Below are 21,654 nucleotides of genomic sequence, written 5' to 3'. Positions count from 1 at the left end.
GCCCTGGCGAGGAAGCGTAATGCGAGCAGTTGGTCCAGGTTGTTCGTGAAAGGACGTAAATTATCTTCACATTTTTCGGGTCAAACTGAGGCCCTAAGCCTATCTTTAGTAGCTAAGTTATTGCTGTTATTGAGAAGCTAAGAACAGAGAACTATCATACTTACCATCCCTTCACCTGGCCCACGACACGCGACTAGTGAATTGATTGTACTATTTTGGGTTTTAAGACGGAGGCGCCATAACACATAGCGCTGTATCTTTGTGCCTTTTTATCTCCTGCTCACCATCCATTGTGAGCACACGATGTGGCGTGTGACAGCTGCCCGTGTACGCCATCAGGTGTCACTAGCGTGGGAAAGAGCCATGAGATGCCTGGGGACGGCGGCATTGAACGGTGGGCGATCCCGAGCCAAACCGACCGCGTGGCCATGCTCCACCAAATCTGGGCGACGAGATATGGTGTTGGAGGACACCCATTCCCACCGGCGACCCCAATTCAGTGTTGAGGACGTCCGCTGTATGCATGCGTGAGGACTCCCTGTTCGCAGGAAGCTGCAGGTTCACGCATGGTGACGAAATGGATCTGTGGAACACCCTCCATGTGTTGGAAATCTGTCCATGGGTAGGGACGCCAGCGATCTATGATTGCTGAGTAGCTCGCAGCTGTTATGTGAGGACACATTTGGCACTGGCCACAACTTCTTTAATTCATTCAATGCAGCGCGCAACCTCTGTCTGTATATGGTCATTTCTTGACCCAAGCTCTTAGTGGCGGACCGCTGCACAGAATGCCGGTAAATTGGCACGCAGGATGGCTTCAAACCTTCGGAAGATCTATTTTATCAGCTCGCGCTCGGACCGCACCAGTATCTTTTAGAGCGCGCGAGAGAGGACATGGCTCCGGTATTTAACAGGAAGATCCTTTGTGACATGCAGAGGAAGCTAACTCTTTAAAGGCCGAATTGTGTAAAACATGCACCGTAAGCTCGAGCAACGCTTCATGCACTCTCCCATTCACAGAGAGAAGTCAGTTAACCCGTGTATTGAATTAATATGCAAACTTACCACTACACACTGTGCACTACTGACGAGTGAATCATTGTTACGGACTGGTGACGAAGGTACATCGATGCCAAATTCGCAACAAAACTGCCACAATTGGTTTTTATTTTTAAACTAGTTTAGAGAAGCATTTCGCCAGTTCTTTGCGGGACAAATGCACTTTTTCTCCTCCGATGTGGGCGTGACGTCGACGATCCGGACTGCTATCCAAGATGACACATAGGGGACGAACGAATCGCCAGATCTTTAATTAGATGGCTCAGGGCGAGGTGGGAGGCGCGCTCAGCTAACAGGCCACGTGGTAGGCCATGACACGACAGAGGCGGGCCAGCCAGCCCGCCGGGGAGATCCCCCTCGCTGCAGTCGCCACTGGTCGACGCAGGCGGGCCGGAAATGCGGACACACCGCTGCTTCGGCTCCGTCGTCAAAGGGGACGATTGGTAAATGCGAGTGGATGGTCAGATAACGGTATCCGTTTGTTGGACGCGCAACGCTCCCTACCATCAGGTGTGTCCGTGGCACATCACTTCACGTCCCGCAAGTGCAGCCGCCGCCGCCGGATGCAGGCCAGGCCAGCGAGGGGCAAATAGCGCGCGCCTAAAGCGACTCGAACCCATCCTGCTATGGATGGATGAGTAGGGAAGGGATGGGAAGTACTCTAACTAACTGCACTATCGGTACGACCTGTACTGTATTGGAACGGCACGTTTGGCGATGGTTAGAGGCCGAAGACATAATAAAAAATGCCAGCCAAGCTTTGTATTGCATTTTTTGACACCTGTTGGGAGATGACGCAAAGTGTATTGGTCGAAATTCAAGGGAGTTCAGTAATCGATTTATAGGCAGTAGCACGTGAATACTTTGATTTTAACGATGAGGAAAAAAGCAGAGAAGCTGTAGATTTTCGGCAGATTCACCATGACTATCCCAGTGCACCCACGCCCAACAAATGACGAAGCCCACCTGCTAATCGCTTTCTACATGCACTGCATTGACTAGCCCTATACAGTGCATGTAGACTGCTTCGAATGACTAGCCTTTCTTTGTATGTTTGGTATGCAACGCTCGTTTCCCTTCAGAAGAGCCTCGCTTACGCTGTCATTATCCCGCAGCTGGTAACAGCAGCTCGGCCATCGCTGCCAGATGGCTGTGGCACGGCTCATTACAAATGCAAAAGATGGCTGCATTCATTTCCATAGTGACATCTGCAGTGTCTGCCAGAGTGAAATGTGGTGAACTCTTGTTCTGGGAAATTGCATCATCGCATGGTGTGATTAGTTTTATTTCAGGTGGCCATTGGCTTCAAGACGAACGTGGTGGCACACGCTGCCACCAACGGCCACGTCTATATGCAAGCCGATGGAACCTTTCGCATTGGTCCACGCCAGTTCAGCAGTCCCTGGCGGTCTTCACGGCAGTCAGCGGCGCTATACTTCCCTCCGTCTTTGTCTTAATGTCATGTAGGACCCGGTGACTCTGCCGCGAAGTTTTTGGTGAGGTCCGTCTGGTCCTCGGCACCCCAGCGCCCCGCTTGTTATCAGACTGGGAGCGAGCGCTGCAGGGGGCCAGCCGCCGCGGCGTGGCTGGCAGCCGTGCAGAGCGGCTGCTACTTCCACTATGCACGGGCCATCGTTCGTCAGGTCAGTCATGAGCAGAATAGAGCTTGCTTCTTATGGTTTTGTCAGGACAAAGCAAGCTCAGCGAGTTTGTCGACTGTGGCGCGCGTTTCGATGAGATTGATAACGAGGTGTGCGGAGTTCTGCTCTGCCGTGCCATTGGGTGAGCATTCCGTGTTGCGTATCCGGCTAAAACCGGCCGATGCAAGCATGCAACGTGCCAATTTCTAAGGGGAGCAACACATTCCGCTTAACGGAAGTGTTCTTTCGTGTTTTTGGTGTTTTGAACTGAGAAAGCGATGCTTTCATCATCACACATTTCATCACTCAGTGCAGTCGCAGTGACGTTCATTTTAAGGCGTAAAACTCTCTTGCTTCTGTGCTTGACGCCCACGAACTTGTGAATACAATGCCGCGTGATTATTTCAACGTCACCCAGGCATGCACGGCGCCATTGAAACGTACGCGAGTTCTGCCACCCCAATGACATTGTAGTGCCCAAGGTCAAGAAAATATGGCCAAGGTCAATAAATATGGTATGGAAAATATTTTCTTGACCTTGTCAAATTGTCTCCGCAATCCTGCGAATTTGAACAAAATTTATACGAAACCGCCTTGTGCCTATTGTAAACTTCCGGCTAAGGGCGCTACGTTCTCCCATGTCTTAGCTCTGGCTACGTCCCAACATCCCCTTAAGTTGTGTTTTGCTCGACAGAGTAAAATGTTTCCAGGTACGGCGACTCGGGCTGTGTGCCGAGTACGACACGGAGGCGTCAGTCTTTTCGAGATGAGCTCGGAAGTTCATTGTCCTTCCCCTCGCGCCAGTCGACCAGCTGCACGAGGGGTGGATACTGTTCTTGGAGTGCCAGGTGCCTGAGGTAAGAGAAACGCCTTCAACTTATTAAGCAAGAACGCTTTAAAAGTTATCTTTGATGGCATGTGATGGGCTTGCGCCATGTCGGCTTTTGGGCCAAGTTAAAGGGCGTTGAAAGAACTGCGGCGAATTGTTGATTGCAGCTGGACGAGCGTCACGAGTGCCGCGAAGGCACGCGGTTGCTATCGAGATGCCATCCTGGTCTTTACACATCAACTACAGAGAGCTGGAACGGGTGTGCTTAAGCCCTCCACGCGGTTCAATAGGAAGCTACACCCTTGCCGTGCCGATGACCTACAGGCCGTTTTACACGTCCTTGGTGCTTGTAAGCCAGGGGTGCAGCGAAGAGAGGAGCTGGGGAAAGGGTTCCGGACACACTTATCATGCTTGAACTTTGCCTTGTTCACCAGAGGGAGTTCTCAACAGAAAATTAAAACTTGCTGTGGTGCGCTCTCGCCGATATCTGGGCCTCTCCCTTAAACTAAGCAAATTCTGATTGCACCCCTGTTATAAGTTCACCGGGCCCAGGGGGTGTCATTTTCTAAAATTGGTTTAGTAGGGGAGTGACCCGATAAAGTCGACCTAACCTGCACCCAAATCCTGATTTCTCTCCGGATTTAGGTCATTTTACTAGCATCAAAATGTAAAAAACACCTCCCGCAGTATTTGAATAATTCCTATTTTTTGCTCATGGTCAGGAATGACTGTCCAGTTGAAGCCCATGTGAAGTCGCACTTGTTAGGAAAAGGTTAGCATGGGACGTAATTCAATGAAAAAAGCATTAGGGAATCGACCGGCTGCGATCGGCAAAACCACGTGACTGTCGTTTCTGGTGGCCCGAGACGCAGAAAGGGCGGCGTGATGCAAAATGGCGTGACCTGACACGTGCAGAGACGAGGGAAAACAAATGGGTTCACACTGCTAGGGTGCAACTGTATATTTTTTGTTGAGACCAGGCAGATGTTTTGTTGTGCTTGCGTCCTTTTGTCCTGACTTCGTATCACCAGTTGACTTAGCTTGCTTGAGGTGAAAAAATCCGTACGAAGCAGCAATGGTTGGACTGAAAATAGCATCGTAATAGCCCAAAGTAAATTGGTGGTGTTCACACGGCATGTCCACCTTTTGTTGGCTCTTTGGCGGGGACACAGCCAGAATCTTGGCAAAGAAATGGGGCACAAGGTTGACAAAAAAGCCCTCTCCTAAAGAAAGACCCCAAAAAAGGAAACAATCGGCGGATATGGCCCATATGTTACTGGGGGCCAGCTTTTCTTTATTTACTTTATTTTTACCTTATATAACTGAAACAGAAACCAAAAGCTGCCGCGAGATCAACTCTGGCTAAATGTTGCAGTCAATTAACCGGAGAAGATGCTGCGTCAAACGACTGCATGAAACAAATTGCCCGCACTCTTCATTTTACAATAACCAAGTGGGTGCTCTCTCTCAACCGATGGAAGTCAAAAGCTTTGTCAGAATTCAGGTCGGACTAAAATGCTAACGTATCTGAAAGAAGTATCTATGAACGCTTGAGGACATCACATCTTACCTAAAGAGAGTAATCCAGGCATATATTACACTTATGTGATCTATAGACTGATAAAAAAACGGATTGATCTTAACAGCAGCGCAAAGTGGTGCTGGAATCTGGTGGTGGAGCTAGAAGAATAAATGCAGAATTTCTGTTTGTGTTACTGTTCCTGTCAACTTTTCCAAAAGGCAATCTTAAATCCGTAAAAAAGATACGCCCAGTCCAACCTTTGAAGGTACGAATGAATTTTGACAGGCTTTCAAAGCATTATGTCACGACGTTCGTTCTCGCGCTCGCTCCGCCCGCCGCCTGGTGTTCCTTGCATTAGACAACGTCGCTCAGTTGCACGGGAACTGGAACCCCGGCCGTAGCTGTCCTTCTTCTTAGATTTTAGCGCACAGGCTCAAACCTTTTGATATAATTTATTTTACCAGTCGATTAGGCAAGATAATAAACGTTCTCAGACAAACATGGGATGGTCTGGTACGTTTTTTAACTGATTTTGACCCAATCTATTCAACACAAATGAGGCCCCTTTCTTATTTCCAGGAGAGGGGCCCCCTTGGGTAAAACACTAGGGGGAACAGTATTGTTTCCGATCAAGGACTGGCGGGTCATTCCGTCCCACCGCGGGCTGTCTTGTGGCTGCCAATCTGACGACACGAGGGCCGAGTCCCCTAATCGATCATGAGGCCCTTAAAGTGATGCATCACATACTCCCCCCCCCCCCCCCCCAGCCTGACGCGCGAAGCCTTCAGTCCCGCCCCGTTGGCCGCGGATCGACGCAGAAAACCTCATTGACACAACAACATTCCTGACCGCCGCAGGCAGTCTAATAATTGGCACAAAGACTCCAGTTCGGCTTAACGGACCCATGCTGGGATTGTGAGAAAACGGATAAGCTTCATGTATGTGTAAACGCAGCGCGCCCATTTTGCTAGGGCTGCGCACAGAACAAAAGGTTCAGACCTTTTTCACAGTTCACAGGTTTCCGAATGCAAAATAGGACATGAAAAAGCTTAAAATTTGATTGTCGTAATGCGAAGACCTTTTTGGGGGAGACGCCTGAACTCTAAGAGGGCTCACAATATTGCGTGCTTCCCCCCCCCCCCCGCTTCCCACTTGACAAATTTCTGGATCCGCCCCTGTACTGCACACTTCTCGCAGCCCTCGCTGTCGCAGGCTATCGCGCGCTATCGCCGCCGTCCGGCGACGTCGCTGATTGGTTGTGACGCTACAAGAGCAACAGCCGGGTGAGCGCCGACGCCGGCTGACTCTACCCCTCCCCCTCCCCGCAGGCCGGGGGTCCAGGCTCCTCCTCCGAACAGTCGGTGTCCGGTGGCTGCGTGCGGGTGTGTTGCATTGATCGCGTGCCGGAGTCTGCGCCAGCCGTCTGGAGGCCTGCGCCAGCTGTCGTCATGTCGGTGATCAAGGAGCACAGCGATAACGCTGGCCCGCTGCAGCGGTACCTGGCAGAGCACATGACGCCGCTGAATCCACACCTCGTCAAGCTACGTGACGCCAGCCTGCAGGACGCGAACCACTTCATGCTGAGCGCCTGCGACGAGATGAACTTCCTGCAGATGCTGCTGACGACGCTCGGCGCCAAGAAGACACTCGACATCGGGGTGTACACGGGCTACAGGTAACCAGAGGCGCCCGGCACGCGGTCCCGGGGCGGGGTAGGGGTGACCTTGGCATGCCTGGCCTCTTGTCAGCTACGTTCCCGTTCTCATTTTTATTACATTTATTTTATTATTATTTACAATTACAACGAGCCTCGCTCGTTGTAATTGTACAAGAGGTGCACTGCTTTAAGAGGGTGCTACGACAGTCCCTCCGCACGACATGATGGCAGCATCTCACGGCAACGGAGTAGTCATATTAATTGAACCCAAGTGTTGCAGCTAAAGCGACATTGTCGTCATGGTGTGTTTGGTTCTAATAAGTGCGAATCGTATTATCCGGACTCGTATATGAGATGCACTGCGCTAATAGACGTTAATGTACTGTACCGAAAACGTTGGCTTGGCTTCGGTGCTGGGTTCCCGTGGCTTGGTCCGTTTTTAAGATTGCTGGAAATGCTTCAGTTCAATCGATATTGTTGGCTCTTTCTCTGTGCTGTCTGTTTGGATTGGCGTCGAGGATCAAATTTCATGAATTCTTGTTACCTTGGCCCCGTACATTTTTATGGTTCCTGATGCTGCTTGATGCGCAGTAATGTGACCGCGCGCAGTAATGGCGCCGGTGTCGCGGCCGCTGTGTGTGTGCGGCGCTCGGGAGCTCGCCGTCGTGATTATAAAAAATTCGAAGGTAAGAGAATGAATCTACCTGTTTTGTGATTATTTACGATATGTCCTGCCTTAAACACGACGAATGGTGTACAATGATTTTTTCTAACGTTAGGTAGGAAAGTACACCCTGACCTGTATATATGTATATATATATATATATATATATATATATATATATATATATATATATATATATATATATGTATATCCCCGTCGGAAAATCATTTCATTCTGGCAGCAGGCGACGGACCGTCAAACAAGCGGATTGTGCCCCTTGCGTTGACATAGCCGTTGATCACAGGGCTGTTGTCGCAGTTGCATCCGAGGGTGCTGATATTATGAATCACAAGCCGTCTGCGTAGTTGGCTGCTGTGGGCCTATGAGATGGCGATCTTGATGGCGCCACGTTAGACGCCCGCCGAGGATCGTGATCGTGTGCCCCACGTAGGTGCCATTAGACCGGCGCGCACAGTTACTGCTATTGCAGCGAAACTAGTGCGCTGCTTAGGTAATGTTCAGCGCGGACGGGTTTTGAGATAAGTTGTTCTCCATGACCAGACTTGTCACGTTAGGGCTCCGGTAGGTTGAATGCTCAGAGCGCTTTACGTACATAGTTTTATCGCTGGCGAATGTTGTGATGCTAAAAATCTCAGATCGTTAGTAACTTGTTTATGACGTGAAGTTCCCAGTCACGTTATTCATTGTGTGGGTCGGGTAGCACAGAAAGCAGGCAATCGAGGAAAAAACTGTCCGATAGATGGCTCTGTTTGCATGATCTGCACGTTGACATCCGTATAATGGGTGAGCAAACCTCCTATCGCAGCTGCGTTTGTTTACTTTGTGCGGGCTCAGCAGCGTGGCCGTCGTTCGCAGCGCCCTGGCGGCCGCTCTCGTGCTGCCACCTGACGGCAAAGTTATTGCCTGTGACGTCACAGACAAGTGGGTGAACAAGTACGGACGCCCCGTGTGGCAAGAGGCCGGTGTGGAGAGCAAAATCGACCTGAGGATCGCCCCAGCCACCGAAACTCTTCAGGTACGAATTCAGACTTCATGCAACGTTTCTGTGGGTGCTGCAATGTTGAAATTTTGGTACTTACCATGTCGTTTTTGGTACTTGCCATGCAGCCAGTAGTCACCTGGTCTGCCGTGACATACCCATATAAATTACTGCAACGTCAGAGCCAAAATGAGGCCGCTTAATAGGCGTAGGAACGTTTCAAAAAGTAGAGCGGTCAGGCCTGGGGTATACTTTAGAAACTTTTCTGGGAAGCGCAAGCTCGTTGTTAGGGAGGGAAGAGGTAGAGATGGAGGTATTGTCCACGCTTAATTCATACATGAGATCTTAGAAAAATAGATGTCACGGTTGCTGTGCTGGATATACATTTACAGCTGTTCCTCGCTGGTGCCAACCTTGCGTCTAAGTCTCGTTTATGCCATTTGGGAAATAAGGTCATCCAGCTTCTCGAGGTCACTTGTCCATTGCGTCATTGTTTTCCCTGGGGAGACGAAATTTCACGAGCGAGTAGGCATTTTGGATCACTGAGGAGTAATCTGCTTCCACACGGTAGATGCCAAAATGCGACAGAGGCATGGGCTGGTCAGAATTCCGAATGCGAATAGATCGCCCGTGGTGCGCCCGAGTTTTCATGCGCCTGGATTTCGCCAGCTGTCTTTCAAGAGATAAGATTTGTCACAGTATTTTAGGCTGAAACAAATTCGGAAGCTTAAAATAGTAACTGCCAAAAACAGTGTGACAGAAGCCATACAACGGAGGTTTCTCCTGTAAAAACCGGTTCACAGAATTAAGGCCCTTCTACCATATATTTCTTATCTTCTCCCGTCCGTCGTCGGCGGCCACTACCCTGGATCCGCTGTCTCCCGCATGATTGACTGCGAACTGCTGGTATGGATGCTTTGCTGCACATTTATGGATCAGCATAACGGAAGCTGCGACCCAGGCCGTCGTTGTCCGTGCTCCCGACATTGCTTGCGAGCAGGTTTAAACACTTATGGAATTTGCTTCACTAGTTGATTGTATAAAATATATTACGTTCTGGCGCATTATGGATGGCCTTGTTCAGTGTTGAACTCATTTTGATCCACTCTATTCAACAAAAATGAGACACCCTATTTCGTTCCGGGCAAGGGGCCCCTTAAGAAGAACACTAGGGGCACATTACTGTTCCCGGTAGAGGGCTAAAGGGCCATTCCGTTCCATCACGGGGTGTCTTTCCGCTGCCATTCTGGTGGCACGGGGTGGGATATCCTGGTTGATCCGGGCCCTTAGGGGGATGCATCACATCACATATTGTTCCCCTCGCTGACGCATGAGGCCTTCTGACCCACGCAATTGGCCCCGGATCAAAGCATGAATCCCCATTAACGCAGCGACATCCCTGATCTCCGCAGGGAGTCCAATACTTGTCACACAGAATCGAGTTCCAGATCGCTATTTCCGTCTTCTTCAAATATATTGAGGGCCCTTGGGCGTCGATTGTGGACCGGAATGAGGTCCTAAACTTGTATTGGCATAGCGAGGCTATGTTCGTCTTAACTTGTTCAACATTCAATCAGAGTTGATTGCTGAGAAAAATTATGCAACATGGATCTGAACACGCGCGCTCGCAAATCTGAGCAAAAACAGCCCCCACGCCTGGCGATGCAGTCTCCATAAGCCGCGCGGCGTCAGCCTGGCGGCTGTGACATCGAGTGATGGTCAGTGGGCAAACGAAAAAGATGACTCATCTTCAGGAAGATGGCGGGTGAACTGGGTAAATCGGCATGCATGTTAATTGTAGTACGAAAATAAGCTAAACGCAATTTCAATCTGGAAGAGTGGGGGGGGGGGGGGGGGCAGTTAACATTGCTGGGCCCTTGAAAATGAGAGTCAATGTCCCTTGCCCCCCCCCCCCCCCCCTGTCCCTTCACCCACGGGCCTCTCACCTGTGTCATGGCCGGGCCACGCTCCAGCCGAGATGTTGGATCGCGCAAAAGGCCCTGCCAACACCCAGCTGGGGTACCAAGCTTCACCCTGCCCGTGGCGCTGCACCACATCCGGCACGCAGCAGGCGATGGCTCGACATAAGCAGGGACGCAGATGAGAAGGCTCCCCGCCCCCTCGTTGCGGATTTTTGTTTTTCACCATAGAGGGCTCCCGACAGAAAGTTACAAACCTGCGTGATTCGTACTCACTGAGCCGCGTACATTGCCTGGCTGCGCCTCTGAGCATGAGCGTAACTTCACTTCTTTACTTTACTCTAACTTTAGGCTGCTTTACAAAGCAATATGAAGTGAAGTAATCTGCACTAAATGTATTTGTTTTGATAAAACCATGTATCCGAAACACCAATCGATCTCTCCCCCTCAATCCTCCATATTGGTTATTCTGCAAGGAATCAAGGTATTCGTACCGTCTTATCTAGGCAGTATCTTATCTAGGCTTCAACTCTTTCTTTGGATCTGGACGTGGCAAATAAACGTTTTTTTGTGATAGCATTGCAATGGCAACTTCGGATGAGCATGATGTAAGCAATGCAGTTTTAACATCGTAACATGACGAAAAAATAGCGGTAGAACTCAAACATCTGATCAGACGCAGCAGTAGATCTATCAGTTGGGCTTCAGACCTGCTCGGGCTCATATGCTGTCCTGATTGTAATGTACCGCGGACGGCAGGTGGATCATTTCACTCTTTTTCGTGACACTCGGTGCTTCTGTCGCTGTGGTCGACATAGCTGACCGCCATGCCGATGGACACGTTAGTGATACGCGATGCTGAGCTGTTCTGCATAGTCTCAGAAGCGGCTGGCCCATGGCTGCCGAGCCCGGCGGGCGGCCACAGTGTCCCGTTCCGTTCTGTCACCCGTTCCTGGACAGGCGCTGATTAACGGAGGCGAGGCTGGCACCTTCGACTACGCCTTCATCGATGCCGACAAGCCCAACTACCCCAACTACTACGAGTTGGCGCTGCAGCTGCTGCGTGTCGGCGGCATCCTGGTCGTCGACAATGCCCTCTGGGGCGGCAGGGTGCTGGGGGATGAGGACGCCATGGACAGCGACACGCGCGCCATCAATGAGCTGAACAAACGGGCCTCCTCAGACCCGCGAGTCCACGCCAGCCTGTTGAACGTTGGCGATGGCGTGCTGTTTTGCCGACGCGTCAAATAAGGCGTCGGCAGTGATGCCAGTAATGAGCAGCGGCGGAGTTCGGAGCAGGAGGGTCAGCTGTCCGCCCTTAGCTGCGGGAAATTTGGCATGGATCGTACACGAATGCATTTAAAGGAAAAAAACGTTACAAGCTGTCTTCCAGATGACCTGCTAGCCTTTGTACTTAAGTTTTGTTAAATACACGATACGACGTCTTTCTCTGTTTCTCCCGTTCCCAAATATAATGGAGTGTCGTCATCTCGTCACCGCGCCATCTGAATCACCTCAATAGGTGTCACTTCATGCTCACGAGTTTCTTCATCCGGGTTGCGTCCCATGTGTCGTCAGTGCGACTGTCAGCTGGTTCCGTGACGTCATGCGTGCTGACAGAGTGGTCTATGTGAGGGCTGACGGGGAAAGCGATTAACTTCACATTCCCCTGTTCCTTTACCTTTAACTTTAACAAGGCAACTTTAACGAGACATTGCCAGCAGGGTGTCGGCTTGCGTCTGCGATGTTCGACTGAAGTGTAACGCTGCCTTACTGTACGGGGAGGCTGCCAAACCATCTGGCACGGCCCTCGTTGGTCATCGCGGTCACCTGCCGCTGCAAAGTAATCGGCGTGGAAGTAATTTCAAGGAGATCAAGGTGCTCAATCACACGGCTCAACCGCGATCTGGGGTACTCAATCAATGCCGTTGGCGCCGAAAAAAATTTAAGCGGGATATTGCTGCGATGTGCGACCGCGCAGCTGCTTTTTGAAATCTGTGAACCTGATGCGGACTACACTACTCGCAATTGTCCTCACAAACCAATGCGACACATGTGCGATGTGGAAGGGACGGACTCAGAACAGGTGTGAATGGCATCATTTACCACGATTCCGATGTCAGAAACTGAAACTGATAAACCCAGAGGCCTTCAGAACATGCGCAATGCGTAGACCTGTACACTGAAGATTGATTTGAGAAGTCCATCCTGTACCCGTTAAGCTTGCAGGCTTTTTTCAGCTTCTCTCTTCTTCTTTCAGCTTAAGTTTTCAGCTTCTGGTTTTATGGCATTATAAATTTCAAGTTCTTATGTTGAGTTACTGACCAGGAGTTACTGGTTAAGCGATGTTGTAATGTTAAACAATTATATCGACGGTACTCGTAGTTAGACCTGTGCTCATCCTCAACATCCATTTCTTGAGGATGAGTGCAGCTCGAAATGTTGAATACCGTCGGTATAATTGTCCTTTAACGCTACAACGCTGTTTAACCAGCACCCGGTATACTGGAGGAGGTCAACTCAACATACAAGCTTTGAACCCATAATGCGCAAGTTTGCAAATTGATGGCGTTTTGTGGTCAGCATAATGTAAGTCTTGGGGAACGCGTTTGTATGTGGACGTCGTTGCAGTAGACTTGAATATGGACGATCTCACGATGTAATTTCGTGGTCCAGTCTCTTGACTCATGCCACAGCATGTTGGACTTGATGGCAATCTAAAAAAAATTGACGGGGGTCGCCTCCCACTCGATCGCTGGCGCAGGTTCACTTGCATCACTCAGTCATGCTCGCATATTATTTACATGCTGTGGTTGCCGAGGTGGGTGCCATCAACCCTTGCAAACAGCCAACAACCCGACCGAATCGGTGTTCTAAGTCCTACGTCGTGTGGCCCCCCTGCACATGTCAGACAACACAACAAGGGGAAGCCAGTGCCATCATCCGTTCTCTCCTTCGTTAAATAGCATTGGTTGCGAGTCGTTGTCAAGCTGGATCGTCGAGATACGGGCTCAGTATCTGCCCGTGTAGAGCAGTCGTCCTTCACAGCAAACATTTTTCGTTTGCCACTTCAAAACCCATGCGAGGAAATGGTAAAAAGTGCGGTTTTGGGCGCTGAAGACCGCGAAAGTGCAATCGGCACTAATATTTTCAGCCTTTTATAGCGGCCGGCTGGACTGATCCAGGCAGCTCCAATAGAGAATCTTATATTTTTGTTTGAAGCAATTGTTTGACGGGGATGGCATGCTGCAAATGGCTTTCAATTATATTATTTTGAACTCAAACTTCTGTTGTGTGCCCAGCCCTATGCTGGCGGTCTAAAGACGACTTCTAAGATGCGAAGCGCTCAGGCTCCGGAACAGCTTTCTGAAAACCCAACAGCAGAGGACGGAAAGGTCATGTTGTATGCGGCTCGTTGACATTGACTGGTGTGTAAATACAAAAGTATAAACCATTCGGTTTGTGAAAAGGGATAAACTTCCCCAAAGGTGCGAAGAAGATAGCTTATTTGTTCACACTTCATAATCACTTATTTCGAAGGCAAACATAAAGACATCGTGACGTCGCCCAGTCCATCGGGGTCATTATATTTGATCATTATTATCCCAGGCCGCTTGATCATTATGTTTGTTTTAGATACTGCGTACGCAAAGAAGCATGACAAGCAATGGCGATGGCATAGTTGTGCACAGGGTGGTTACCATCATGTTTTCAAGACGTTTAAGACGTCACGAGGACCTTATGACGCGTCGTCGTGTCATTCAGCGAAAGATTCCCAACACCTTTGCTATACTGTGGTCTTCGTGTAGCGTGACTGTACAATTGCCATGCTGTTGTCTTCGTGTAGCGTGACTGTACAGTTGAAGTCTTAGGGACGCGGTTCGGGCGAGTCAGGCAATGATAATCTGTGAATAACACCCAGTCCACTAGACGCTTGCATTTCACCATATTCGAATGGCAGCAGCAAGCGCGATGCTTTCCTTTCGGTCCTCAAACACACGACTACAAAATCCGTTCATGTATTTACAAAGAAACAGCAGACAGCCATACATTACACAATAATTTACTCTGGTTGGGTGGCAGAAAACAGCGCCATGACATCTGCGAAGGCTGACGTAACAACCATACATGAGCATTGAAATATCCGGAAAGGTAACAGTTAACGGAGGTGAATGCAACTAAAACAATACTAGCACTGGTATGCGCACAATGATCACTTTTGTGAGCGGGTGAGAGAACGGCCCAAGTGATTACTAGCTCTCGTTCTCACGTACTAGTCACCAGCGCATGCACACCCGTTTGAACCAGCCGTCTGTGCCCACCTTGAGACAATCTATCTCGATTAATTTAGCCGATCACCGCGCATTTCCAAGCCGAGCCTCCGGATGGGGGCGGCGCCGACAGTGGCACCACCTGGCCTGACGTTCGCGCTAGATGGCAGCACTAGCTGGCGGGCGGGCGTCCCTGAAAGACTGACGGCGCGCGGGCGGCGGCGGCGGTCGGCCGGTCGGATGACCAGGTCAGGTCGGTAGCCAGCAGCAGCCGGCAGAAGCGACCGGGGCTGGGTCGGCGACCGGCCGGCCGAACCGGCGGCTGCCGCGCCGCCGCCGAGCCAGCGGCGGCGGCGGCGGCGGACCACGGGCCGGCCGCGGTCGGACGGGCTCTGAAAGGGGCGTGCGGCCGGTGAGCGTGGCGACTGGGGGAGCTCGGGGAGACTAACGGCGTGGGCTGGCCCACGCGGCGCGGCCGGCACGCAGTCTGCCGGCGTCGGCCGACAGCGGCCCCACAGTGGGGCCGGGATGCGCACACTGGCCCCGCCAGCGCTGCAACGACGCAACGAACGAGACGGCACAGCAGTGTTCTGCCATGCCCAATAAGTGCGCATGATGCACATAGTACCTGACAGTGGCATAACGCATGACAGCGGACGTGGCAGTCACAAAGTTCGTCTCATCCTCCGTCACCAACGACAAGCACACTCCTCAATCCACAGCAGTAAGCAGTGGGGCTGTAGTGGGGCTGTATTATCGCCAGTCGAGAGAGAGAGAGAGAGAGAGAGAGAGAGAGGGAGAGGGAGAGAGGAGAGAGGGAGAGGAGAGGGAGAGGGAGAGGGAGAGGGAGAGGGAGAGGGAGAGGGAGAGGGAGAGGGAGAGGAGAGGGAGAGGGAGAGGGAGAGGGAGAGGGAGAGGGAGAGGGAGAGAGGGATGAGAGGGAGAGAGGGAGAGAGGGAGAGAGGGAGAGAGGGAGAGAGCAGGAGAGGGAGAGACGTCTTCAATCCCCAATCCACGGTGATAAGCAGCGAGACTGCAGTGGAGCTGCATTATCGCCAGTATGGAGAGAGAGAGCAAGGAAAGGAGAGACGTCTGGTGACTGATGACTTGGAGCTGTGGTAGGGGGAGAGGGCGGCACGGGCGCTAGCAGCGCTCCCGGTGAAACTGTCTGCTGCCAGCCACGCCGTTTTCCGAGTAATGAAGGCAGCTGTGTTCCCGCGCGCCAGCAATGACACGACGGTTTCTAAAAGCGCAGACAGGCATGACTGGCGCGCCACGGAGCAGCGGAGATGCTCTCGGACACGGCGCGCGCGCGCGCGCGGCAGTAGATGGCCGGCTTCTGCAGGGCGATGCACCCCTGAAGTGGGCTGAGCATGTCGCCCTCTTAAGCAGCACTGCTTCAGACTTAGCGTCTTCGTCTGCATGCTTCAATTTCCGAGCGGAGCAATTAGAAAATATGAAGCTCCAAAATCCACCGTGTGCATGCGCGGTGCGTGAGGCGTGAGTGCGCCGCCCGCGCGCAGATCAGGGGAGAAGATGTTCCGGATTCGCCGAGACTACACGTGACCAACTCTCGACGCGCCCGCTATTTGAACAGCGCGCGGCGAAAGCTATCGCTGGCGGCGCTCCATGGCACTTCCTTTCACCCGGTCCAGTCCAGTTCCGCCAGGGGCGCAAGAAGTCTGGTAAAAAGACGCTCACAAGCTGCTTGTCGACCCTCCGCGTTTGTCGTCCGGGTTCGAAGCGCGCCCTGGTAGAACTGGGCCGATCACACGCGCTGCCCGCCCCTCACGAGCTGTTCACGGCCCGCTTACGTACATCTTAGCAATGTTAACGTTGACCAGCCAAAGTCCGAGTTTCCGAGCGGGCATCTGTTCCTGCGCAGCAATGACCAACGGGTGTGGAGCGCTACCACGGTCTGTGTCCGTCGGGACGAGGCGCCTTCCACCGCGGGCAGGGAAACAAGGACGGCCCCGCCCCGGTGAAAACGAGCGCGCCTCTCGAAAGTGAAAACGGGAGCGAAGGACGGACGGGGAAAGCGGGCGCAAGGACAGCCGATGACCGGCGGGCAGCCGCAGCGGCGGCGGACGCGGCGGACGCGACGCTCGCGGCGCAGAGTGATGTAACCGATCGTCCAGATCGCACGACGTGGCGCAACGCGCCGAAAGCAGGCCGACCCCGGGCGCACGCGTCGGAAACCCGGACGTGCGGGCGAGCCCCGGCGGCGGTGGGGCAGCCGGGCGGCCACCGCCGCGCTCGGATGACCCGCCGCCGCCGGGGCGTGACCCGACGACCCCGCGGCGCGATCAGACGGTGTTAAGTGCCGTGGGGTCCGGAGGTCAGACAGGTTTAGCCGCGCAGTCGTAGATACTTCCGGCGCGCGGACGGCGATGACGGCTGTTTAACTGGAAAGTCTCGCACGGCTCGGCGTTTTTCTGTAACTGATAGAGCCACGGATCGGCGCGCCGGGGACCGTGCAGCGGCTCGGCATTGTCTTGCGTCGACCCGTGCGAGTGTTGACGGAAAACGGCCGCTTCGGCCGCGTCACGCTGTTGGCCAAGCTCTGTTGCATGTCTGCGCTGAGTGAGACGTCGGTAACCTCGGCGGCGCGCGTGGCATAAAGACCAAGTTAGCCCTACTTAACGGACACGAGTGGCCCGTCCTCTGCGCTACGACTTAACAGATCTCGTGGTGGCTGAGCATGCGCGAGCGGTCGCGGCGTATTTTTATCTTCCTCCGCAGGACACAGGGAGGGGCGGACGCCGGTGGGTGACGGACTCCGCCCAGCCACTCGCCCGCGCCCACAACCCACGCCACTCACCCATGACTGGCTTAGTAGGAGGGAGGTCCGTAGCTGGTGCTCGGGCACTTGGTGACCGTGTGGTACTCGTGCTCGGTGTGTGTGGCGTACACCGTCTGGTACTGGTGCTTGGTGGCGTACTCGGTCACGTACATCTGCTGCGGCTTCTTCACCGTTTTCTGTGCACAGAGAGGGAGGGCGTGCTAAAGTTCTTACGCTGGTGGGTGACAGGGCACAGGCACAAACTCATTTCCAGTAAGAACAGGTTGCAAAAAACTTGTCATCCATCATTCATCAAGCAGAAAGTTTTCATCGTTGAAACGCGTCATGTTCCGGGTTCTGATTGCTACCAAGTGAATAAGATCGTGCTAAGCCACCGCATGACACAAAAAGGCAAGTGACGCTCCCGGATTTACATAAGTCGACGTTCCTTCTTGTAAAGGAAACTATGAACAAGACTGTCCCATTTGAACTTTCCTCCGGCTGACACCGGCTTATCGGAAAAAGCAGCGCACGAGATGACCGCCGACGCACTCCCAGCCGTTGCATTCCCATCGGTACTCACATAAACGGTTTCGTAGTAGGGCTCCTGCACCTTCTTGGTGTGGTACTTGGTCTCGTACTCTGTGTTGGTCTGCGTGTGGTACTCGGGCTTCTTAATGTATTCGGTGACCGTGTCGGTGTAGTAGTTGGTCTTGGTGGCGTACTTGGTGATGTGCTTGGTGACGGTGTGGTGGTCCATGTAGTTGTGCGTGTGCCACACGTACTCGGTGTTGGTGTAGTCGGGGTGCTTGTCCACCAGCGCCTTGGTCTTGTAGACCACCTGCGTCTCGGTGATGAGCTTGTACGGCAGCGTCTTGATGATCTCCTTCCACTCGGTGACCGTGGTCGGCCAGTAGAGCGTCTCCGTTACGTACTTGTACATCGTGTATGGCACCACCTGCTTGTTGGTCGCCCAGTGCGTTTTGTACTGCGTCATCTTGCCCCAGGTCGTCTTGAAGTGCGTCTTGGGATAGCAGACGGGTTTCTCCTCCTTCGGCGGGCCGTAACTGGGGGCGGGGCGCGCCGTAGCTGGGGGCGGGCGCCGCCGTAGCTGGGCGCGGGGGGCGCCGTAAAGTGGGCGCCGGGGGGCCCGTAGGAGGGCGCGGGGGCGCCGTAGCTGGGCGACAGCGGCGGCGGCCCGTAGCCGGCGCGGAGCAAGCCGGCTGGGCGGCGGCCGCGGCGAGCCTCCGGCTTCGCCTCAGGCGACGGCTCTGGGTCACCGCTAGCCACCCAGACGGCCACCAGGGCCAGCAGCAGCGCGTTCCGCAACATTCTGTGGGCGGGCAGGAGCGTCAGGAGCGAAGCGGCGGTGCCGTGATGCGGCGGGCGGCCGGCGACAGCGGCAGCTGAGCGGGGCGCCGGGTGCAGAAGCGCGCAGCGTTGTGCGGAGAGACGGAGAAACGACGCGAGGAAAGCGGGGGAAACGGGGAGACAAAGCGCTAACGGCGGACGAGAGGAAAGTGGAGAGAGGGCTTGGACGAGCGACACTCGAAAACGTAACAGCTGACTGTGTCTCCATCCTTTTGGCAACAGCTGACATTGAAATCATGGTTGCGACAATGCCTAAAATCACTTGAGTCACAATGAGGATCGTGCAATTCATAAGCGTGACGTCACTCCGTTCATCGTTGACGATTCTTTACATTAAGCATCTATCATCCATCTCCCATACCATTTGCTCGAACCTAAGGCAGCTCGCTGTAAGCAACGACTTCGCCAACATCCTCGCATCCCCGCGGAGAAACCCGAGAGTCAGACGCCTTCCGCCTTTGATAAATTGAACCTCTCACAGCGCTTATTGGCGTGGGGACGGCGGCGAGCGGGCGGCATGTGAACGATGTCTAATCGGTGACGAGGCTGAAACGCGGCCTGTCCGATGGAAGCTGACGCCACCCCAGCCGCTCGTGCGTCGGAAGGCGCCCCGCTGGGGAGACCCACAGCTCCGACGCAGCGGCGTTGCCTCACAAATCCGAAACAAATATCCATTACTGCGACCGCAGCCTGTAATGACACGGTCGCAATGCTTCTGGGCTTGTTAGCCGACGTCACATATGGTGGTGTGTGACGTCATTGGTCACGGGCGGATGACGATCGGAGTAATGTCTACATCGGACCCCTCATTGAAATTCGAGTCGGCTGCGCCCTGGACGCAATCGCAGTGCGCACCAGAGGCGGGCGGAACCGGCGCCCCCGACTCATCACGCGCCTCCAGCCGGTTGTGCAAGCGACACGACGTGCCAGGCTCGAGCCATGCATCCGAAACGCCCTGACAAAACTGCGCACGTGATGAAGAAAGCGCCACGGGGCCCGCCGAGCGCTGCAACACGGGTCGCGGGCCACCAGCCAACCGTCGTGCCACCAGCCGGGTCGCCGGAGGGCCGCATCCAGCGAGGGCCTTTGTTCCGGGTTAGCCGTCCCGTCTGCCGGACGCCGGTTCGGCCAGCGCGGCGGCTGGCACGGTTCCCAGTAGGTCCGCCGCCACGGCAGCGTCCGCGGACGAAGGCGAAAGCTGCAGCGCCAAAGGCAGAGGCGAAACGCTGACGAAAGCTCGCGCCGCCTCCCGCGCGTGCCACCCGGGCGGGAGGGCCCGGCGCCGCCGTGGTCGGTGGCCGTGGCGTCGGTTCGCCAGTGGAGGAGGCGGCGGGCAGTCGGGAGACGAGGGCCACCCGGGCGGGAGGCCCGGCGCCGCCGTGGTCGGTGTGGCCGTGGCGTCGGTTCGCCAAGGGAGGAGGCGGCGGGCAGTCGGGAGACGAGGGCCACCCGGGCGGGAGGCCCGGCGCCGCCGTGGTCGGTGGCCGTGGCGTCGGTTCGCCAGGGTAGGAGGCGGCGGGCAGTCGGGAGACGAGGGCCACCCGGGCGGGAGGCCCGGCGCCGCCGTGGTCGGTGGCCGTGGCGTCGGTTCGCCAGGGGAGAAGGCGACGGGCAGTCGGGGGACGAGGGCCGCCCGTCGGCGGAGGCAGCTTACGCGGAGTCGTACACGGACGAGAGGAGGGAGAGGCTCCGGCCTTCTTGCCACGGTGGGACGTGCTCTACGACGTGACAGCGGGGTCAGCATTCGGGTTGCGTTTACGTCACGAACCGGCCGGCTCCCTGATCGCGGGAGAGACGGATAAGCCGATGCAGGAGACGGGCCCACCCATTGCTCGCGCAGGTAGGGGCATGTTCACAGGTGGCTCCACGTGCGTTCCTTTTAACGATTCACTCCGTTTTCGCAGTTGTTAAGCAAAATCGGTCGCGTAAATTGTAACGGCTTTTTATCGCTAGACTTCAGGTGCCATAGCAGAAAAGTATGTCCAGTCACAAACCGATGAAAGTATGGCATGCATCTTTGCAATCGTAAGGCATGCATGAGTTGCTCGCGAGTGAACGTGCGTGCGCTGGTCATCGAACTGGCTGGCCGTTGCGGTTTCGCAAGCACGACGTGTTACCCGCAACGAAACCCACACTATGCGTCATTAACCCAGTCTCGGACGAGTGCTTTGCACACATTCTGACACAATGGTTTTCCACCACCCCCTTTCTAGCGTTGGACAATACAATCATTATTCAAATGGATGCGCTGTCACGAGACGCTCTTGTCCACACTGTCTCTCAAACACCCACAACAAAGCGCATAAACATTGCACCGCGCTTTGTTCCGTTTTTTCCTAGTGAAACTCATTGCAGCGAGCAGGGGGTTTGTGTCCTTCAAGCCAACACAAAGCCAGCGCGAATGACCTCTGCATCGGGCATGTTAACACACTTGTAACGACAAATCTGAACACCATCTTAAAGCATTACCTGGCAGTCTCTCAGCACAGTCGCGCAAAGTCCCACCCTCTGCGTTGGTCTGGTTTCACCAAAAGCCATACAGGGACTCCCGGAAGCTTTTACTCCTCACCGGATGACTGAGGCTCCGGTCAACCTGTCCACCCATGCTCAAGGTGTCGCTGCCGCTTTCGCACGCGGACGTCCCACGCCGGGGATGGCCCTGTCGCGCGCAATCATGGCGCGAAAGCCGCGTCCGAACTGCATTATCACCCTTTCATCTGGAGCCGAGCACTTGGGCCGCGCTGTGACGAGACTGGCGCACCGGAACTGATTGCGCCAGCTGATGGACACACCCGGAGCAGCGGCGAATGGTGGCAGCGCCGTAAAACACACGACAACGGCCTTGCCTCGGGGATGCCGCCGTCTCGCCGCCGGATGGCTGCGTTCGGACAGTCACGTCTACGTGCTGTACGATTCCGCATTCTCCGCGTGTGTGGTCAG

General features: G+C 54.1%; 2 protein-coding genes across 2 annotated transcripts in view; one reads left to right on the top strand and one right to left on the bottom strand.

Moving 5' to 3' along the window:
- Positions 1-6,485: 6,485 nt before the first annotated feature.
- Positions 6,486-11,737, top strand: LOC119104235 (putative caffeoyl-CoA O-methyltransferase 2). The gene is made up of 3 exons (XM_037227903.1): positions 6,486-6,725; positions 8,248-8,407; positions 11,251-11,737. Exons 1-3 carry the CDS (start codon positions 6,499-6,501, stop codon positions 11,539-11,541), a joined length of 678 nt encoding a protein of 225 aa, XP_037083798.1. The 5' UTR covers positions 6,486-6,498; the 3' UTR covers positions 11,542-11,737.
- Positions 11,738-14,913: 3,176 nt separating this feature from the next.
- Positions 14,914-21,654, bottom strand: part of LOC119099431 (uncharacterized) — a 14,637-nt gene continuing 7,896 nt past the window's right edge. The window contains exons 2-5 of the mRNA XM_037222592.1: positions 18,508-18,676; positions 17,927-18,454; positions 17,383-17,540; positions 14,914-14,953 (exon numbers count right to left, since the gene is read on the bottom strand). Of these exons, the coding sequence (XP_037078487.1) occupies positions 17,394-17,540; positions 17,927-18,454; positions 18,508-18,676 (844 nt within the window). The 3' untranslated portion in view covers positions 14,914-14,953; positions 17,383-17,393. The remainder of the gene's footprint in view (positions 14,954-17,382; positions 17,541-17,926; positions 18,455-18,507; positions 18,677-21,654) is intronic.

Source organism: Pollicipes pollicipes, unplaced genomic scaffold (genome assembly GCF_011947565.3).
Source record: "Pollicipes pollicipes isolate AB1234 unplaced genomic scaffold, Ppol_2.1 Scaffold_2555;HRSCAF=2994_pilon_pilon_pilon, whole genome shotgun sequence".
Taxonomy (NCBI): Eukaryota; Metazoa; Arthropoda; class Thecostraca; order Pollicipedomorpha; family Pollicipedidae; genus Pollicipes; species Pollicipes pollicipes.
This window is presented reverse-complemented; position numbering and strand designations above follow the sequence as displayed.